Consider the following 19,848-nt stretch of genomic DNA (forward strand, 5'->3'; position numbering starts at 1 on the left):
AAGAAAAAGATTCCAATTAATTAATTGATAAGAAAAATATGAAATTGTATGTGACGTATAAAATATATAACATAACATATAAAAATATGAAATGGTATACGTTGCACATTTTACTTTGTGTACCTATTAATTAATTTATAAAAATTATTTCTCCCAATATTATCTGGAAAAAGACATATAAGCATTGTTACTTCTATAGGCCAATTCCTAATCAACTGAACTTTTCTAAAAATATTTTTGAAATATTTGTATTGTATGATGTAATATCTTTAGCATAACAAACGTGTATTTTTGACCGGGGATATCTTCTCGAATTATTAAAAATGATAGGAAAATTCGTCATTCTATAATTGAATAAACCTATTTAAAATTCGTATTGCACTTCCAAAAACATTGATAATATCATAAATAATATCGATTTTTGTTATTAACGAAGACAGGTAACATTTCACGGAATAGTTATCAAAATGCATCAGTAAACAGAATTTCTGTCCAAGTAATCCTTCGAATAGAGGTTTCATTAACGGACAATACGGATTCACAACATGCACAAACGAGTGATTGAAGGGGAGAGCAGGAAAGCACTGTCAAACAAGGTTTATAGTTCCTCACGAAAACACCCCTCAACTGCTTCCTTCCTCTCCCCTTTATCCAACCAACGAACCAAAATCCTCGGATAATCCTCCTAGCTCACGCAATTCTCAGCGCTGCCCACCATTTTCTCCCCGACACCGTCTCGTCGACCCAGGAATTACTCTAACCAACATTCTTTTACGATCGTTCCAGTGGAAATCTTCAGCGAAGCTTCTTTTCCGACGTGGACGAAAGTGCGAGCAAAGGACACGTCAACTGAGAACTCCATAAATCCCTAAAATCAATCGAGGCTCGTTGTTGCTTCCATTCATCCGGTGAGCCGGGCTAGATAGAGCCGAGTGGAGGAAGACATTCCCTTAAATTTCGACACGGATTACGGGACGAACGGAATCCAGGGTTCTGGCTAGACCTTAAACGAAGAATTATCGAGAAACGGCGACCCGGGGATAAATGGATTTGAACTTGCCGCCTAAACGTGACAGCTTCGACGACCCAGGCAGCCTTGGATGGGTCCGCAGTGATCGAACGGTTTGTTAGACCCGGAACTATTCTCAAAGTGGTAACCGTGCACACGACTGAGTGATTAACACGACGATCGAAAAATCCCATTCGCGACCACCTCGAATCCTTTGAACACGAATTCCGTGGAAAGCTTCGACGCGAGTGATTTGATCGAACTAGGTGATCCAGCCTGGGAAGCAGCTGCTTGGTCACGGCTTGATTAAAGCCGCTCGTCCGTTTTTTTGGCCGGATTCATTTCCACAGGGTGTCGATTCATCGTCGACGCGGGTCGAAGATTAACGAAGCTTGATACAGCAGTGAGGATACCTGCGAGTAGATTGGCAGTGGAACGTGGCAATTGCTCGGGGCTGTTAGACGGCAAGAGTTGGTGTGTTGGTGCTTCTTTATTTCCCGGAAGAAAGGAAACAGATCGACTCGACATGGGCTGCGAAATTGGCAAATTGGCGACACCCAATCAACCCACCACGGACCCAAGGCTTCCGCTCACGGCGAAGCAGAAGTTTACGGTTATGGCCAGCTGGAAGGCTGTTTCCAGGAAACTAGAGACGACTGGTGTCTTCATGCTCATGAGGTTTGTAACGTTTATGGTGCATTGAATGTAACGAGAGTGTTTGGAGTTTCTACGAGTGTTGTTGGCACTCCTGAGAATATACTTATTCGCGAATTAACTATAAATATAGATTTAATAATTAACCCTTTGCACTCGAGAGGTGAGCTTCAGTCACCATTTCATAAAATTTGGAAGACCGATATTAATTAATACAGGTAACCCTCCTATAACACGGTAGATAGGTTCCTAGAAAATTCCGTGTTGTGTGAAACCGTGTTGTATGAGACCCAGAGCCAGTACAAAAAGGAGGGTTACGTTCCGAAAACTTACTAAAAACAAATTTCTTTTTAATCCTACGTAAACAAATTAATTTTTATTAAAAATATAAATGTATGTACAACACAAAACAAAACAAAAAAACAAAAATATTATTTTAATTTAATGCAACTTTAATTTAATAAATCTCTCTGTCGTCACTGCTCGTGTAGAAGTACAGTATTGTAGAAAAGTATTTGCAATTTTCTTATCATGTTAGAGCGAAACCGTGTTGTAGGAGAGTTCCCACAATTTATGAATCGTGTTATAGTGAAACCGTATTATAGGATGCCGTGTTGTAGGAGAGTTCCCATAATTTATGAACCGTATTATAGAATGCCGTGTTGTAGGAGGGTTCTCATAATTTATGAACCGTGTTATAGCGAAACCGTGTTATAGGATGCCGTGTTATAGGAGGGTTACCTGTATATCAAATTTAATGTAATGTAACAGTGTGTGAGGTATCGAAATCAAATAATTCTACAATTCTGTTGTTATATAACTCTTTATCTACTACTCAAAAAAGTATCGTCAGTTTTTTAGTAGAAAATCTTTGAATTTCTACTCTTCTCTAGCCGAAAAATCGTCGAGTGCAAAGTGTTAACTACGAACCTAGCGTGACTGGTGGTACAATGACTGGTTATTAAATGACTGGTCATTAAAAGCAGGCCGCATATGAGTCATACGTGCAATCAATTTTTCCATATCTAAATAATATACAGGGCACATATGAAACATCCGTATAATCAATTTCTTAATGTCTTTTGTTAAACCATTTCTTGAGAAGAAATAGAGTAATAGAAGATATTTGAAAATTGATTATATTTGGGATGTGTAAAAGAATTATATGTGACAACATCATAGCTGTGTTCTATATCTTTGGATCAGTAAAGATTTGTTAAAAATTTTACTACAAAATTGTTTTTCACTGTCTTTTTTCAAGATCAAACTTTTTCTTTTTTCTTATTATTGATAATGAAGAAAGACTTCGATTATTTATGCTTGTTAAAATTAAATTTCTGTCATCGATAATAATTTCTGAAATAAAGAAAGAAATATATAATAATTCACGATAATTATTCATATTTATTCAGTTATTTATCCAATTCATAATACTAATCTTTTGTAATTTCATTTTATCAAAGAAATTTCAACGATATTTAATAAGCAAAATAATAAAGTCAAATAAATATAATAAAATTTAATAGATAATAAAGTCAAGTGTCAGAAACAATAGCGTTGGATATATTTAATCAAAAATTTTAAAATGATTTTTTAGCACATGGTGGATTTAATATTAATATTTTTATATTAGTAATTTTTAAACTATTGAATATGAAACGACAAATTTTAAAAGCGAATGCAGTAGTTAAATGTGATATTGGATAGTATTAGCTCGAAGTCTTGAGCAATCTGGATGTGATATGAGAAGAATTATGGTATCAATAGATGATAAAAGTGAAGTGAGTTGTAACATGTTCTTCGGGAAATTTTCTTGTAACTTTCTTGTGGCTATCGAATCTCAGCTTTGAAGTCTAAAGCCTTAACCTATTGCAGGCTGATGACGCACCCGGTGCGTCATTCAGTATCTATAAAATAGCCAATAGTCACCAGATGTATCCTGAAAGGAAATTTATGTTATCATTCGGTATTAAAAAATGACATATGTCGTGTCATCATCTGGTTGGTACAAAGATTGTCTAAACTATGTATGTTTCAGTTTTCGATTCCTATGCAGTATTTTATTCTACAATATAATACTAGACCATCAAAGCAGTCAAAATTAATGACTTCAGACTCGTTTTTTAAATTTCTGGAAACATGTAACTGTTATATATCTATTTATTTTTAACTTAACAATTTAATTATTTTTTAACGTATAGGGTTTAACATTTAATACACGCAGTGCCACATTATAAATTGCTGAGAGAGACTAAATTGATTAAAAAAATTTTTTACATTTTAATTTAGCAAAGTTAAATTAATTTTACTAAAACAGTTCCTTATATTTGCAACAATTTGCGAGGTACCGTTGCATTTTCAATTAAACATGTTATACTGTATAATAACACAATGAATTATAAAAGTAAAAACAAGAAATAACGAACCTTATATTTAGTTAAAAATGAGAATGAATTTACATTATTTAATATTCATTAAATAACGAAAGTCACTTTTTTCTATATAATTTTGTCATTAAAATATTTACCCCAATGTCTTTCTCAGTATAATCATTTTTTCTTCATTGATGTAATTCTAACCTAACTTTTATTCCCTCACGTACGATACGGTATTTTATTTTAATTAAAATTGGCAGTACTATGACAATATAATGCAATAATTGTAATAACAACACCTTATAATGGCATATGATTTGAATATCACGTCTTCTGTATGGTCTCAGATTTAATGCATAGTCTTATGTTTAATACAAGTTCTACAATTCAGAGCTCGAGTTCGAAACAGAACAGTTTGTTGAGATGAGTATAATTATCATAATATTGCTGTTTCATTTTGCTCCACTATATTCCTTACTTCGACGACATTATCAATTTCACATGCTCTGAATTTCACACTAATGACTCTCGTAACACACGAACAGGGTCGCCATTCATCTATGACAGCATTAAACTCCGCGGTGCTTTTTCATATACCGTGTCGCCATCTTTCGGTTGATGAGATCTGGCCATTTCTTGCACATTCTTTCATTAAACGAGTATCCAAAACAGTTTCAGCGAGTTATTATCCCTGTGATTAATTCAGTGTTTGCCCATGGAGTTTCTTTGAAAGGATTATTCAGCTGTGTTTACTTATTGTTTCGAAATTGACATGTTTGAGGTTAGTTTGAACGTACATGTAATTAATCTGAAGCCATAAGATTAAGGTTGATCTCTAAAAAGTATTTAATCTTATTTAAAATTAAATAAATCGCTATTTCTTTGGTGCATATATTTCAACGTGAGATTTAATTGTGTTTAGTGTATATATCTGTGTAATATAGCGTTGAGAACTATACACTGTGTAAGTAGTGTACTATGACTGATAATTACATATCAGTATTATTTAAAAATGTGCTGCAGTAGTAATGGAAAGATGTCTCAATAATTACACAATTAACGCAGATAAGTGGATTTTAAAGTAAAATTGTTGAATCAATTATGCTGTGATGCAACAAAGCTGAGTTAATTTCTAGTTACTTTTGTTCATGGTAATAATATTAACTTTACTTTGCCACCCAATCGATAGCAACAAGTTAATGAACGAAAGGAAATTTCCTCTACTACCATTCTTCCGTTAATCAATCACAGTTTAGATTTAAAAGAGTGCATTTCATTGCACAATTCCAGCACTTGATCTCGATCCTGAGATAAGCTAAATTTACCTACGCATTTCCTTTTATTTTCATTAGTAAATTGCATTACGACGTTATCTATGCTTGTATTTCGAATGATATTCTTTATTCGCGTCATCTTACATGTAAGTACAGTGCATTTATCCAACATACCGAATTATCCGATTCAATCCTAGGGATAATCGGAGTTCTACTGTAATGTCTAACAACTGTCAGGAAATAATCCTTTAATTATTCATACTAATTATTCTAATATTCTGAACCATTTACGGAAACAGTGATCAAGACGAATATATTAATCTCACTCCTAAATTAACGTCACACGTTAATCATCATCGAAGCAGTTACTCTAATTGATATCAGTTAGCAGTCCTTTAATGAAACACACGTCGGACACTAATAGATCTATCCCGGACCTGGAAAATCTTCTTTGTGTCCTCGATACTCTGAACACAGTCATCTGCAATAAGGATCCGTAATAAATTTTGCAGGATCTTGAAAATGGAATTTGAAAATTAAGAATTTGCGAAATTTAGTTCTTTAATGAAACACGTCGGACACTTATAGAACTATCCGAGATGCTACCTTACAACCTGGAACATTTTCTTTGTGTCCTCGATACTCTGAACACAGTCATCTGCAATAAGGATTCGTAATAAATTTTGCAGGATCTTGAAAATGGAATTTGAAAATTAAAAATTGGTGAAATTTGGACTTTTAACTCGTTGAGTGCGGCGCCGATTTTGCTATATTTTCCGCTCAGGCGGCAGCTAGTGAGCACTTGATGCCGAGCGCTCAAGTATACTGAAGGGTATAAGCAGAAGATTACTTTGTTTCACTTTGTCGTTTGGACTGTGAGAATGGTACAGCCAATGCACAAATATACAAATTATAAACAGAAGATAACGAGGTGGGGAATGCCAGAGAGGCAAAAAGGCGATCACCAAGAAACGATCAGTCGAAAAAAGCCACGGAAGTGTAAAGATTTACTTTAGCAGAGGGAATTAAATTTTTACAATATATTAATTGTCATTGATAATTTAACCCATGACAATGCCAGTCTTACGCACCGATGATGATCAAACGAAAAATTCGCTGTCAGTCCCTAGAATCCACACCGTCCAAACGAAAAGTCTACTGTCAGTCCCTAGGGACTGACGCCGCCTGAACGGAAAGTTCACTGTCAGTCCCTAGGGACTGACGTAGCACTCAACGTGTTAAGGAAACACGCGTCGGACACTAACCCTTAGAGTGCGGACGACTTTCTGCCGAAGCGCTTCAGAGGGACTGTGTGTGCTTAACGCTGACTACTTTTCGCTAGTGCGAGCCCTGTTGATTAACTATTCAAGGCGCAACTAACAAGTTATTTTTGTAATTCTTTTGCAGCAGGTTAAAAAATCGCTGTGGACGGAATACTTTTCGCTAGTGCGAGCCCTGTTGATTAACTATTCAAGGCGCAACTAACAAGTTATTTTTGTAATTCTTTTGCAGCAGGTTAAATAATAAAGAAATGTTATTTTCACTGCCGTCGCTAAGAAACACACATATATTTGTCTCGCATGAAGTTACATGTAATACTATTACATGGAAGACCGAAAAAATTGAACAACGCATATATGCGTCCACTGTCCCTGCTGGTGACTTTCGCCAGACGCATATATGCGTCCACCGTCTCTGCTGATGAATTTCGCCGGACCCATATATGCGTCCATAGCGCTCTAAGGGCTAATAGATCCACGAACTGTCTCACAATTTACTCGGATGGAACGTATTATATTGGTTTAACGATGGGATTACGTAGATTTCCTTAAGAGGTACTCGATAAAGCACGAGATCCGCTGTCGTAACCACGATATCTCAGGAAATCGGTACCCGCAGGGCTGGCCTTATCTACCCTTTTACCCAATTACGATATCCGTGCTGATACACAATATCGTTAAAGCCGGATAGAGCTAACGGTTACGGACGAATTAACGTTTCCTCGAAGGGCTATGTCAAAGACAATGAGGCAGCATCGGTGGAATAATTATTGCCGCTATTGTTGACTTCTTCGGGTCTCTGGGACGCGAAGAAGTTAAGTGTATTAATTTGACAGGAGAATACAGGCAGAGGGAAATTTAATTCGGCCAAACGATTGCTTGACGGATCGAGTAATAAGATTTTCGAGACAAAGAAGAATTGGTTATTTAGTCCTACTTCAATTGTTTCGTTTATGTCGTTCGAATGAATAGTCTTCAGCCTGTGGTACTCTAAATATTCCCATGTGATACGTGTGCTGAACAAAATGAAATAAATTCTTTATCTCCACTGGTTAATGCTAGCCTGTTATCGAAATATTTTATCATAAGCAATAAGTCTAAAATATTTAACAATTTGATCAAAGTTGATGGTGAAAAAGAGTAAATAAAATAATTCTTTTAATCTTTTATACAGGGTGACTCAACCTTACATCTCGCTTAATTGTAATGATACATGAAATATTTTGAATACAGTTTACATGGTATTAAAAATTTTTGCACCATGCAAATTTTTCTCAGAATTTTAATTATGTTAAAATATGTTTCAATGTACATAACAGCATGATCTTGATTTAACTTTTAACTCATAAAATTAAAATTGAATGCAGAATTTATTTTTATGACAATCATAAACATTAACAGTAATAAATGATGATCTACAAATGTAAATAAACGTGTTTATTATTTAATAAATATCTCAATAATAATAAAATGTACATTATATTGTATTTGTATTTAATATAATGAAATGTGTTCAATAAAGCTCATAAAATAGTGTAAAATAAATATGTAAAATAAACACTTATATCTCAAAAAATATTGAAAAGGTTAAAAATTATTATTACAATTGATGAAGATATTCAGGTGGATATTTTTAGATGGGGCATCATGTATGTCGATACTGATATAAGATGTGCTACAATGAATAGATATTATTCGCAACGTGCTACGTGACTTGATCATATATTGATTGGTCGTGTGCAAGGAAAAAGTGTTGAGAACCACTGGTCCGAAGGATTTGTTGGCTGAAGGAGTTGGGAGTGTGGTTAGGGATGAAATATTAGGGAGATATGGCTGTTTAGAGGGTAAGCGAGGATAGGTAGTTATGATAAATGTGAGAAGAGATAAAGTAATTAATGAAGACTTTGGAAATAAGAGAATTGAAAATTTTTAAGCTGTTTTACCTATAAAAAAATCTTTTTAATAGAAAAATTTGCAAAATTTTGTTGTCAAAAATACCGTTACCTTTTCATTATTTAAAATATTCACCTAATTTATAAAAATCGTAAATTCCTAATATTTAATTTGTATACGAATTTGCATACACACGATCTGTTAGCTACACTAAATTATTCATTTCCAAATTTCAACCAGTAATTAATTGTTACTATTGCATTGAATATTTTTCTTGTTATATCAAGAATTTTTAAATTCATTCCCTCCAATTTACTATTTAATAAATTATTACAATGTAATTTGATCCTCTAATATAGGATATTATTCGCTCATATAATATTCAGTCATGTCAATGCAAATACAAACCATTTCGATTCAAATCACATCCATTAAGCAACATGAAAACAAATTTAATTAAAAATAATAATTAAATAACACTAATAATCTGAAATATATAGTACTAATAATATTGTCACCGAATAATACTAATAATTAAATAACACTGATTAAAATAATTAATAATACATTAATAGGCAACATGTTCCTACATTTCCTCATGAATATTAATTTTCCAATTATCTCAATCTTTATTAAAATAATTAAAATAATTAAAGTAGCTAAAATAGTTAAAATAGTTAAAATAGTACGAATTTATAAATATTTAAGTATTCAAAATACCTTCATACGAGTACCAAAAATTTCTAAAATAAAAGAAACAAAAATTTAAAATAGAAAATTCAAAAATAAATCCTTAAATACTTAACATACCTCCATACAAATACTTAAAATTTATAAATCCTAAAATACTTAGAATACCTTCATACGAATACTTAAAATTCGCTGCAAAATTTATCAAATTTACATTTCACATCATTTCCTGATGATATTAACATGATATTAACTAATAAAATTATAAATAACAATCGAACAACGTTTTAATTGGTTCGCCATTATTTAAAATATTACCATCCACTTGCAAACTTTTTGCACTGCATTGAATTGCATTTCAATTCCAAAAAACTCGCGTGCACGTTTCTCGCTGGCAATTTCCATTTTCAATCACGCCGGTCTCCCCTAAACTTCCTTATTCGATTATTCAGCGTCGTTAGCCGTTCCAATTTTTCCGGGAATTCCCCGGCAATCTAGGCCATGAAAAATCACTTCTGAATTCCGGCGAATAAGAAACGCAGAATCATATTCGAGATAATTTCTCGGTGAGCAACGACGCCATATATTTTCAAAGACACAACAAGTTGGGCTAGTCCACGTCACACGCCATTACGCGATTATACGAGCGTTTAGGCTCTCCAAGGACACCATCAACGTCAAACGCAGCTTCCTAAGAGACGATAATCGCCGATTCCTCTATCTGATCTTCCCTACTCTCGTTTCGAACTTCTCCTTTTTCTTTATTCTTGCAGGTATCTTTTACTGTACTATTATACTGTTACATAATATTGGATTATTACTATTGGGATTATGGGTTTTAACCCTTCGCACACGAGAAGCGCCTGTCAGTCACCATTTAATCAGATTCTAAAGATGGATGTTAATTAATATATTAAATTTACAATTATCCAACGATACGTGGAATATCGAAGTAAAATAATTCTACGTATTAAATTGCAGGCGCCTGTCAGTCACCATTTAATCAGATTCTAAAGATGGATGTTAATTAATATATCAAATTTACAATTATCCAACGATACGTGGAATATCGAAGTAAAATAATTCTACGTATTAAATTGCATACGATTTCTTATTTACTGTTTTAAAAATATCGTCGACCTTATGGCAGCAACTCTTAGAATTACTATTTTCCTGTAACGAAAAAATCGCCGAGTGCAAAGGGTTAATTGCAAAATAACTACAATATGTATATATTCTCTATTAAAGCCTTTTATTACTCAAGGAAGGTAGATGTGACTTTGAGTGCTTCTCTAGAGAGACTGACTTGTGAGAGAGTGTCAGGAGGGTACGTGACGCGGTTCGCCTAAAACCCTAATTCTTATCCAATATTTATATAAGCATTCGTTCTCAGAATTTAGATTTTATAAACTATTTATTCGTACCTTATATCCTAGATTAATTTTTGTATACAACTAAACTTATTTTTTAAACAATTACTCTTGGGTCCCATTTGTTTTGAACAGTGCAGTGCTATTTAACTTCATACGATAATAATATTATTATAATATATTATATATTAGGCAACAATATTATGTAGTATTTATTTCTCCTTTTTCTTCATTGTTGCAGCTGTTTTAAACAGTGCAATTTTATTTTACATCGTACGATGATAATATTATTATAATATATTATATATCAGGCAATAATATTATGTAACAGTTATTTTTATAAATTTTACTGGTCCAAGAAATATATTGAGTTAATTTTTTAATTTCTGTTGTTTTTTATTTGAAGAAAAGTATAAAGGTAGAATTATGGGATTAATATAATCAAATGATTAAAATTGTAATTAATTGTAATAAATTTTGGTATATTAGTTTTATATGACACAATAAAAACTGTGACAACGTTCATAAAATATGGGGAACAAAATACATTATTATACTTTCTACTATTATAATAAATAGTTAATAAAAACAATACAATAGGATCATAATTAAATTATTACACTGTAAATCCAGTTTAAATAACTATTTAAATAATAATATATAATTATACATATGTACAAATGAATATTATATAGTACATGGTAATAACATAAAATTCTAACTATATAACATATAATAGTAGATACAAGTAAATACTATAATTTATATATATATTATTATACTAATAAATACTAAGTAAGCAATATATACTAATACGTTTAAACAAATACTAGGTACTATAAAGCAGTACCAAGAAGTACTAAGTATGTAACATATAATAGTATATGTACATTAGTATTCTACTTTCGAGTAATTGTACAAAACACTAACTATATAATATATACATAATAACATGCATAAGTAAATATCATACACTGTATGATAATAATGTAATAGTAAATAGTATACATTATACTGTACATTATATTGTGTGGGGGTCCTCCCCCACCGTCGCTTGAAGTCGGCTCGTCGCAGGTATCCTCCGTGGTAGGTAGCTAGAAGGGACGTTAGGAAAAGGAAGGGATGCGCGTTTCATCCCGGGCCTGCTAGCGGACTCATCAGTAAGGCTTGCTTAGCAGGCCCTTGCCTTAGACATTGGACATACAATTGGAGAGACGGGAAGTTATATATATAGGAAACTGGGAGTTTTCCGAGGACTTGCGGGAAAATCCTTGAAGGCGGAGTCCATCTAGTGGCGAGGGTGAGAATGATGGTCGCTACAATTGTAATACCAGTAAACACTAAGTAAACAATATATAACTAATTTAAACAAATAAAAGCTATATATAAATAAATACTAAATAGTTTAAACGAACTATCACACAAACCAACCGTTAAAAATTCAGAACCACGCTCACATAACACAGATCACGTGTATAACCTAAAACACACCCTCCGTGTTACATCTAACCTAGTCTATACTGAAACTGTTCCAAAGTACAAAGACGAGTACGAAACGTTACAAAACCTATCACTCTTCGTTCCATACAATGACAACTAAAAACTGACTCCATCACTTTTCCTTCTTTCTTTCTCTCCTTTGGATATGTAATTCGTCCCTGAGAGCACTCTCACTGGATAGATGGGGAACTGAGGCGCCTCAGGTGCAGCTGCAAGATGGTATTACCAACCTAAGCCAAAACTCACTCGCTCACGCATCTTCCACGCGAAATACACCAACACACGAGCATTGTCTTTTTCTCTATTTCATATTCCCTTTCATACCATCCAGTCGAACTATGCACACGCGTACCCAGAACACATTTCGTCGTGTCTATCCCAGACGCTATTCTTACAGCCTCGAGCATCTTCCTTGTGTCCCCAATACTCTGAACACGGTCATTTGCAACAAGGATTCATAATAAATTTTGCAGGATATTGAGAATGAAATTTGAAAATTAAAAATTGACGAAATTTGGAATTGACCCTTTGCACCATTTTATAAAATTTGGATGATCGATATTAATTAATATATCAAATTTAGTGTAATGTAACAGTGTGCGAGGTATCGAAATCAAATAATTCTACAATTCTATTATTATACGATTCTTTATTCACTGCTCAAAAAAGTATCGTCAATTTTTCAGTAGAGAATCTTTGAATTTCTACGCTTCTCTAGTCAAAAAATCGTCGAGTGCAAAGGGTTAATTTAATAATTAATCTATTTTTGTAGTAGATAAATGTAGATTAATATATTGGATTGTGTTACTAACTGTAGGAGTCACTGAGGATTATAAAATACGTTAGAATTTTAATTTTAAACATAATTTTCGATATTTCTCGAGCAATTTCAACGTGGTTCATCTTTATAGAGAAGAATCATATAATTGTAAGAGAAAATTGGTACTATAACATACAGTTGAACAAAATATTTGAAAAAATCACTATATTTAGTATATTTTTATAAATGTAACTGAAATTCGTATTTCTTATTCTTTCATTTTCTGAACCTAACATCGCAGACAATTTTTACAACTTTACAAGATTCGCACTCCCGAAATATTTCTCACGCAGACATTGTGAATCAAATTTATAAAAAAAAATATGTATAAAGAAATCAAGAAATCTTTTTCTTCGTAGGTACATGAATAATTGCGTATGTTGCATTAACCAAAATAAAAACGCTGGAGATCATACGATGTGCTGCCATTTTGTCGTTTTATAATTCGTGTCGTTGAATTACGCTTTGCACTGTGAATCTGTTCGTCGAAGAAAGGAATTGCAGCGTTATATAACACTCCAAAGGGGAATCGAATCGTTCATATCATAGTCCACCCTCCTGTACTTACGTCACCGGCATCTAATTTCGTAGGGTGAAATCTGGTAATCGCCTTTGCTCAATCGGATGCGCACACAAAACTGATACCATGCCCGATTTCATCCCTTAATGGAGCCGAATTTCGATCAGGAACTTGTACCAATCCACATTACCATGCGATGGCTTTGACGTGATTCAAACGATTGTCTCTCATCTCGATGGAACGTCTGCTTTCGTGGGCTTGCCTCTTCGACGCTAGCGCCCCTTTAATTAGTAGCGAATCATCGACCACCTCTCTCCATATTTCCTGTATTCAGTATCGTTCCTCCGCCTGTCAAAAGCGTCGCTATCGTTAATCGTGGAAATTAAAACGTAACACGAGTCGAATTTAAGATGAAAATTATATGTAATTGCGTATCCGAAATAATCGGCTTATCATTTGACGCGAAAATCATGCATCGAAAACTAATTAAACGGCAAATAAATGAGATATATATTTAATTCGTAGGTTTACTCGAATTAAATAAAGAGAGATTTTGTATTAATTTGGACGAGAAATTTGTTTTTCGTTAAGCAGGGATTAATTATTATTTTTCTATATGATATATATTTCTTCGGGATGCAAGTTATTTATTTAATTTCTTTTTTTAATACGAGATTTGAAATTATACTAATCGATAAATAAGTTACGTGGGATTTATGTGGGGATATTTCAATTGGTTTATAAATTCTTCGTTGAAAAGTTATTGCAAAAATAAAAATAAAGGAATAAAAAGAAGGTAAACTCTGAGTCTGTGTTTGCAATTCAAAATATCGAGCGTATTTATCGGTATAAGTTGAATATTAAATTAAATTCATCGCGCACAGAATTTCGTTATCATTTTACCTAATTTATCCGCAAATGGTGTTTACTTTCGGAATTAAAATATTTCAGATAAATATGGCTGTGTCGAAATAAGAGAAATAACAATATCGTATCACTTATGTTTCTTTTAATACAACTTTTTTAGTAAATTATTTATGCACTTATATTAAATTTTACTTTTATTTGTACCTATCTGAATTTAATGGCATTATTTGTTTGAAAAAAACCACCGACACTGTATATGTCAGCTTGAAAAGAATTTCACTATTTTAGAATTAAATTGATATGTACAGTGTCAGTAATTTTTTGTGGAGTAATCATTTTAGTATTTTCAAATATAAATGTAACCTAATTTATTTCCAATGAAAATATGACATTAAAAGATAAAATAACTAGATTATTATATTCAAGATGTTGACAATTCTGGTGGCAACTTAATTTATATTTCTCAATCGTAAACTGAAGGATTCTAAATTATAAATTAGATGTTTATAGGGTTCTTAATTTTTTAAGTTCCATTTTAACTTAATTTTAAACTTAATTCTAAAATAGTGAAATTCATTTTAAGTTTCTACTAATAAAATATAAGTGGAACTTAAAAAATTAAGAACCCTATAAATATCTAATTTATAATTTAGAAGCGTTTAATTTATGACTGAGGAATATAAATTAAATTGCTACCAGAATTTCCAACATCTTAAATATAATAATCTGGTTCTATTATCTTTTAATGTCATATTTTCATTGGAAATAAATTAGGTTACATTTATATTTGAAAATACTAAAACTAGCTTAGTAGAAATCGATTCCACATAATTAACTTCTCATTTTGATTGAGAGATGACTAACGGCACGATAATATTTCAATATTCTTCGATACCCTTCCTACCCAGACCTCCAAGCCGCCATTTTGATCGTACAGCTGCGCGTCGCTCAGCTTGTCAATTTACGAGAATTAATAGGAAATATCTTTCTAACTACTTTTTCCTGCCATAGTTCAAAACTAGTTAGGTCATTATTTAAGTTCGACATTATTACGCTATTAACTATTAATATGACAATGATTATGATATATAAAAAATACTATAGCTTCTTTTGCTGCCAACTATGATTCATTTTCATTTGATTATAACGCAAGAAAAATAAAAATTTTCCAGTAGATTGTTCTATAGAAATAATCGCTATTAATAATAACAAATTACAAGTTTATAATAGTAAATTTTAATTATCCCCGTTTTAATATCACTGTGTTAACCTTTTATCCTTGAAACTCCTATTTTAAATACAAACTACATCGTGTATAAGAGGAAAGAAGGCTACAGCGAAAATAAAGAAGGACGTAAGAAGGTAAATCAAGCAGAAGATATTAAAAAAATAAGTGTAAATATCCTTCATAATATAAAGGACATAAATCTTTAAAAGATAATTTTAAATAAAAATAAAATTCTCCTTTCTTCCATCTTTTAATCGCTATTATTATTTTTAATTGAGCAATAAAAAATATTCATAAAACAAAATGCATAATTAAACTATATATTATTTATCTATTAGTTAATTAGTTATGTTAATTATCTATTATTCTATGTTAACTATCATCTATAATTTATAGTCCCTCAAATACTATCTATTATTCACTAATTAATAATTAATAATTAATAATTCATTATTTATTAATTAAAAGGCACTTAAGAAACATGGACTGAAACATACTTTAATTAGTATTCACATCCTGTTAAAAATATTACAACATTAAGGATCACCCACAAAGGTATAACTATCATCAAAAATGGAAAAGAAATTCCTCCAAAAATTTTTTGAAACCACGATTCCTGTGTCAACTATTAAAATTGATAACTTATCACTAATATCACGTATTAATTCGAGAATGTTCACAGTGACTGAGTGAGTCGAATAATTTTCCCTCCTCTGTTCACTTTTCCTCAACAGCAGTATATCTAATCTGAACGCTGCTTCTTTCGCCACAAACATTAACAATTTGCATTTTCCTCTTTCTCTGCAAGGAAAGTTCAAGCGTTTTGATTAAAAAATTCACGTAACCGGCCATTAAAAGCACACAATCTGCTCGCTTATGAAACGTATCTTTCAACGTTCTTCGGGAAAATTAATAAAAAGCAGCAATATTAAAAATGAACGATATACACGGTTAAAATGTGATATAAGGTTGAATCCGTGAATAAAAGAGGAACACGTGAAATTAAAACGAGACTGCAGAATCCTATAGTATCGATTTTTCTGATACCGTGCTCATTGTCTATGTACAGAGAAAATAGATGTTTAATAAACGTTGTTGCGTGCTGGATCGATGAAGAATCAGAGTCACATATTTACACTTCACTTGGTTGAACGTTTAGTCAGTTTGAAACGAGAGTAGCTGTGTATTTATTCGTGAACAGGTAATCCAATCGACACAGGAACAGCTGAATGAGCAATCAGACAAGACTTAAGGTGGTCTTTTACTAATCCGGGTTAAAAAAGCACTTTTTTTTCATTTTTTGATGTTGTGTATTTAGAAGTATATTTAGAAGTGTAGAAAAATGGTTGCTGAAATTCGTAAAGTTAGGAAAATTATAGACGTTTAAGGAATAAAACCAAATGATCAGACTCTCGGATGACTGATCTGCAGGTGATTAGGATTACAATATATTGTAGAGACATGGGTGGTGGTTAATTAATACTAACTATTTATTAGTAATAAAATAATAAACAATATGTGGTGACGATTAAGCCTACGAATATAGATTTATCAACTATAACTACAACTTAACAACACAATTGCAACTCGACTCATTACAACTAAAATACAACTCTCTTCTAATCACTCTTCCCAAGCACTCTTCCTAAAAACTCTACACAAGCACTGTCCGCTAACCACATTTGCCTTCCTTTACATAAAAGCCTCCCCCAACATGATCAAATATGGTCATGCTAAGGGCCTGACGCATCGCAGGGGTTTCTCCGACCGACCTGGCCCTCGAACCCCCGGCAACCTTCCAAACTAAAGTCACCTATACACGAAGTGGAAATCCTGCGATACTACAATATTGTAGAGTCACACAGTCTCTACTGCGCTGGAGAGTACTTCGATTTCAAAATTCACTGCAGACTAGGGACTGGATTTGACTTACAATCAGTCTGAACTCTAACTCTCAACACGAACTACTGATGAACTATAAGACAACGAAAAGCAACTAACACGAACTAACGAACTTGAGAACTAAAGATGAACTAACGAACTAACGAACTAAAGCAACTCAAAGACAACTAAAAGCAACTATCTCGAATTAAACTTTATCTTCCAGAGCGGGCCCTTTTAACCGTTTGTTTCCCAAGCAGCGCGATCGCGCTGTTCAGATTTCATGTCGAGAAAACTCAGCACATTTCCAGCGTTTTCGGCAGCTGACGGTGTGTCACCGACTGTCGAACTCGAAGCGCTATCGCGCCACTTGGGACTTCCCGACATAAAATAGAAGAAGCGTTATAGCGCTGCTTGGGTCTACTCGTACCCACTTAGCGGCAGCGCGATCGCGCTGCTTGGGATACGTCGACAGAGTGTTTCCGAAACCCTCTGGGACTCAAACGGTTAAGCCCGTTTGGAAGGCAAGGGCCTCATCCGAAGGAGGAGAAAACTCCCTCCACGCAAAGTTTAGGGGCAGAAGGGACTCCTCCTTCCAGGTTAGGCTCTCCGAAGGGTCAGGGAAGCTCAGGTTGCGCGAAGCTACCTCACGTGGCCTGGCCCAGACCTATGATCCATCTGGCCCACAGACCCTAACGGGTCCTCTAAACCTGGCGAAGTGTTCCCTGTAGGAACATGTGTAGATGGCGACTCATGGCCGGTAACTATAGTCACCCATCGTGTGTAGATGACGTCTCGTGACTGGTAACTATAGTCACCCATCGTGTGTAGATGGCGTCTCGTGACTGGTAACTATAGGCACCCGTAGCACCCGTATAAAAAGGGTTGAAAATGAAGCTTTGGTCAACACTTTTTCTACGCATCGACAGCGTATCTAAGTTGCCCTCTTTGAGTATCGTGGAGTAATCATGATCGTTTTGTTAAATTTTCGGTAAGGATCAGGAAATTATTACGTTAATAGTTATTTATTTTACGTGAAACGGTTTCTGGATATTTACTCGAAATTTCGCTTCATTTGCGATGATACCAATTTTTGTTGAGATTTATGAAATTCACGTGACTATGGATAGTGTTTTTCCTAATCTTCTTTAGAAAAAGAGAGTTTAACACGTTGAAGGGATTGCTCGTGGCGCCACGATGAATTTTCTATTATGCGACACATATAATGTTGAAATATTATCTACAATAGATAAGTTACAGTGTATAACCATGTTTGACATGTCAATTGCGACGGGGGTCACTATTGAATTAACGATGGTAATAATAAAAATTTCTGAATATTGACATTTGTTTAAATTATACGTTGCGTCCCGAACATTGCAACTCGTTCGGGGAGTTTCGCGGGGTTGTAAGGCCCGCTTACTGCTGCTGAGGCAATGTTGCTGGGATGCGGCCTACTCCAACTTGATAGAGGTAGGCCTGGTTATTGTTGAACTGCAGAGAATTCTATACTAGACAGTCTCCTGCGCTGAGTTGTTGGTGGGTCTCGATGATGATGGTGTGGTCGTGATGGAAATTGAGGAAGAATCCTTTTGTCAATGCCTTGTCGGTGGTTTTATAAGGTTCGTCTGTCTACTGACTGGTTGGTATAATATTGGGGGTGTGTGTTAGATTCAGCGTCTTTCGGTGGTGGTGATTGTTTAAAGAATCTAGGTCCTTATGCCTGTCGTCTTAAAGGGTAATATATCGGTCCTTGTCACGGTTTACCCAAATGGTGGCTTAGGTGACAATGAGTGTATAGAAGTCAAGGGACGCTGACAATAAGGACATAAAACAGTCCTCCACTTGACCTGGGACATTGCGGTCCTAGGGCCCCAACATTATATATATTTCTATCAATCTGGACGCCCCGGTCACCGGTGGCCCCCGTGGCGCCACTGCCAAGTTGAGTGCCGGTCACCGGTGACCCCATGACATTCAACGTGTTAAATAGCACGTTATTTAAAAAAAAAAAAATATCTAAAAACCATGTACAGTCCTAAATGTAGTTTATAAAGATGTGGGGCAATACATAAATTTGAAGCTATGTAAGTATGCAAAAAGAGGGAAATACATATATACATATATATTAGAGTGAAAACAAGAAGGATGCGGGACAATGAAAGAAAAAGGAAGAACTATTAAATACAATTTGTTCTCTCGAATTATACAACTGTACCACTGCGGAAAATTTGTTCGAAATACTGTCATGACTCGCTGGTAAATGGCTGAAAATTGTACGCTTTTTTAAATGTATGTATGTTCACGTTCCACGTAAACGGAAGTTCTACTTTAAAACAAAATAGGACAAATTTAGTGATATGCGCTGTTAAATAAAGCAATTAAACCGAACTGAAATATCCCAACAGAGTATCGTTGAAAGCTGAACATAAAGGGAGACTGTAAGTGCCATTCCAGAGAAGCATTTTTTTCCATAAAACGGGTAAA

The 19,848-nt window shown here is 33.8% G+C and overlaps 1 protein-coding gene across 1 annotated transcript in view; it reads left to right on the forward strand.

The window, feature by feature from the left end:
* The first annotated feature begins 1,354 nt into the window (after window positions 1-1,354).
* Window positions 1,355-19,848, forward strand: part of LOC108546664 (globin-1) — a 66,365-nt gene continuing 47,871 nt past the window's right edge. Inside the window, exon 1 of the mRNA XM_017898873.1 lies at window positions 1,355-1,687. Within this exon, the coding sequence (XP_017754362.1) occupies window positions 1,536-1,687 (152 nt within the window). The 5' untranslated portion in view covers window positions 1,355-1,535. The remainder of the gene's footprint in view (window positions 1,688-19,848) is intronic.

This window comes from Eufriesea mexicana, unplaced genomic scaffold, assembly GCF_001483705.2.
Source record: "Eufriesea mexicana isolate 0111107269 unplaced genomic scaffold, ASM148370v2 scaffold745, whole genome shotgun sequence".
NCBI classification, from domain to species: Eukaryota; Metazoa; Arthropoda; class Insecta; order Hymenoptera; family Apidae; genus Eufriesea; species Eufriesea mexicana.